Source organism: Cebus imitator, unplaced genomic scaffold (assembly GCF_001604975.1).
Source record: "Cebus imitator isolate Cc_AM_T3 unplaced genomic scaffold, Cebus_imitator-1.0 Scaffold55, whole genome shotgun sequence".
Taxonomy (NCBI): Eukaryota; Metazoa; Chordata; class Mammalia; order Primates; family Cebidae; genus Cebus; species Cebus imitator.
The window spans coordinates 766424-769672 of record NW_016107370.1 but is presented as its reverse complement, the minus strand read 5'-3'; the positions used below and the strand labels follow the sequence as shown (position 1 = coordinate 769672).

The following is a 3249-nucleotide window of genomic DNA, read 5'->3' as shown; positions in this document are numbered from 1 at the left end:
GAGATGGGGTTTCACCATGTTGACCAGGATGGTCTCGATCTCTTGACCTCGTGATCCACCCGCCTCGGCCTCCCAAAGTGCTGGGATTACAGGCGTGAGCCACCGCGCCCGGCGATTAGTGGTTTTTCAATTCTTATAAAGCTAAAAGTTACCTTTTCTCAATCACACTGAGCTCATGGCCAGGAGCCTCTCCTGAGAGGGCTTTTGATGAATTTACCACAGTCCAGAGTATGATCCTGAGATTTGACTTGAAGGTCTGGTTTATACTAGACACACTGGGAATGGATTCATTTGTCAGAGCTCACTCATGAGTCTGGAGCTTGAAGCTAGAATGCCAATCTAGTAACGTGCTATTATTTCTCAGGATCTAGAATTTTCGAATGAATTTAGCATATTGTCAAAGGAGTTTGTCAAGAGCTTGGACTCAGGCCAGGTGCAGTGGCTCATGCCTATAATCCCAACACTTTGGGAGGCCAGGCAGGTGGATCGCTTCAGCCCAGGAGTTTGAGACCAGTTGGGGCAACTTGGTGAAATCCTATTTCTACAAAACACATAAAATTAGCTGGGCATGGTGGAGTGTGCCTGTACTCCGAGCTACTCTGGACCTGAGTTGAGAGGATTGCTTTAGCCTGGAAAGGGGAAGTCGCAGTGAGCCATGCTTGCACCACTGCACTCTAGCCTGAATTACAAAGTGTAGCATAAGACAACCTTCTTAAAATAGACCATGGACTTAGCTGTTGAACTTGTATGCTAGAATCCATTGACTACAACTGCCACATAAGGAAGATGGTTAAAAGTTCCTTCCTTGGGTCTGGGCTTTGGTGCCTCATGTCTGTAATCCCAGCACTTGGGAGGCTGAGGCTGGAGGATTTCTTGAGCCCAGGAGTTTGAGGACAGCCTGGGCAACATAGTAAGACTTTCATTCATCTCTGCAAAAAAAATGTAACTTCTTAAAAATTTAATTAATTTAAAAAATAGAGACATTTCCTTCTGTTGCCCAGGCCTCCCAAAGTCCTGGGATTATAGGAGTGAGCCACTGCATCCAGCCAACTACAAAAAAAAATTTTTTTTTTAAATTAGCTAGGCATGGTGGTATGCACCTGTGGTCCTAGCTACTCGGGAGACTGAGATGGGGGGATTACTTGACCCCAGGAGGTTGAGGCTGCAGTCAGCTGTGATTGCGCCACTGCACTGCAGCCTCGCCAACAACAACAAAAAGTTCTTTCCTTGAATTGTGCTTGGAAAAGCAGAGCCTTGACACTCCCTTTTCTGTACTTCCCCTTTTTTTGTTAACTATGTTACCACATTTATAATTACTATCAAGTCCTCCTAATGTGGGAGCATTCTCCTCTTTTAAGATCATACCATATGGTTATACTTTGGTGTGACATACATGGGTACTTGTTTTTCATTTAATTTTTTTCCCCTGAGATGGGATCTTACTTTGTTACCCAGGCTGGAGTGTAGTAGCGCAGTCATGGCTCACTGTAACTTCAACCTCCTGGGCTTAAATGATCCTCCCACCTCAGCTTTCCAGGCTGGTCTTAAACTCCTGGGCTTAAGCAATCCTCCTGTCTTGGCCTCCCAAAGTGCTGGGCTTACAGGTGTGAGCCACCACACTTGGCTGGGTTTTACTTTTTAACTTAGGGGGAAGTCTTCCATTTCTGGATTGTCAGGTGCCTTGTTGTGGCTTCCCAAAACTGACAATGCTGTAGATGAATGTCTGCAGAATGTCACTACTAACAAAACTATAGCATTCTGATTTGGAAACTTTGGCTTTTTCAATTTCAGTGGTACAAAAGGAGGGATCAGTCCAGACTGGCAGGAAGTAAATGAATTCTGAATGACCTACGTGTATTCTTACAATGTCTAGTTGTTAAAAGGATGAACTCTTGGATGTTTTCAAAAGATCCAGGTTCCGTCCCTCTCTGCAGCAGTCATTGGCCTGAGAAAAAGTCAGTTTTTCCAGGCTTCAGATCTTGCAACAAGAGAATAATTCATTGCATTTATTGTTTGATTTAATAACTTGGGAGAGATTTTGAAAGAATATTTGAGCCTTTAAAATATCCATCTTTTATGTACTTTCAGCTATTTTTTTGAAACCACAAATGATAAACTATTAAATGATGTGTAACACAGCAATGCCTAATATATCCCATTGGGGAAAAGTATTCTACATTTGGGAATTTTTCAGATTAAATGAGCTTAGCTTTTTGTGTCCTTGGCCATTGTTTTGTTGAAAGTTTCAAAAATGCCTGAGACTTGTCTGATTTCTCACAGAGGACTAACCTTTTAGATGTTACCTGAAGTTGGCTTTTGCTGTCAGGTGTCTCTTCTGTTGCCCATGTACCTGTGCTGGTGGCTTCAGCCACTTAAGATCTGTTGCTTGTAGTCTGCTTGTACTGGGGAACTGTATAGTGTGTACCTGAACTTGGAATAGCTGAACTGTGCAGTGCATACCTGAACTTGGAACTTGGAATTGTTTGTGAGAGGACCTCAGAGCTTCAGTTGTAACCAGTGTGCTGCTTAAATATTCAACCGGTTACTCTGCCAACGTCAACTTTTGCCTCTTGGGTACTTATGGTTAGATTGTTTAAGTTGCCTTATACTTGAGATGTTATTTTGATTTTAAGTATTGTACAATGTTCAAGAACTGTCTTTCTTCTCCCTCCCTACCCAAGGCTTTGATGACAGTAGGAAAAGAACCATTTCCTACCATTTACGTAGATTCACAAAAAGAAAATGAGGTAGAGTAAACCAAAAACTTTATGGAATTATATTTTTGAAATAAATTTTCATCATGACACAAAGGTCTTGATAATAAATACCTGTTTATTTCTCTAGCGGTGGGATGTTATTTCTAAATCACAGATGAAGAACATTAAAAAGATGTGGCATAGGGAACAAATGAAGAGTGACTCCAGGGATAAGAAAGAGGTGAGTCCTGAACTTACCACCGTGAACATTGCTAGAACTCTGGAAACCGTGTTAACAAACTGTTTCATCATTAAAATTAGGCAGAAGATAATTTACGAAGAGAAAAGAACCTGGAAGAAGCCAAGAAGATTACCATTAAAAACGATCCGAGTCTCCCAGAGCCAAAATGTGTAAGTTTTTTATCATTTCAAATACCGTGGACTTTGCTACATCAGATCATTGTTTCTGTGTTTGAGGGGCATGCCACATGGTTTGTTTCTGTACGTTGTTTTCACTTTCCTTTTCTTTTTTTTTTTTTTTTTTTTTTTTTTT

At 41.3% G+C, this 3249-nt stretch overlaps 1 protein-coding gene across 1 annotated transcript in view; it reads left to right on the top strand.

Moving 5' to 3' along the window:
- The window catches only part of NARS1 (asparaginyl-tRNA synthetase 1), a 20222-nt gene that overhangs the window by 2392 nt on the left and 14581 nt on the right, over positions 1 to 3249 (top strand). The window contains exons 3-5 of the mRNA XM_037738636.1: positions 2682 to 2747; positions 2845 to 2937; positions 3018 to 3204. Coding sequence (XP_037594564.1) covers positions 2682 to 2747; positions 2845 to 2937; positions 3018 to 3204 — 346 coding nt within the window. The remainder of the gene's footprint in view (positions 1 to 2681; positions 2748 to 2844; positions 2938 to 3017; positions 3205 to 3249) is intronic.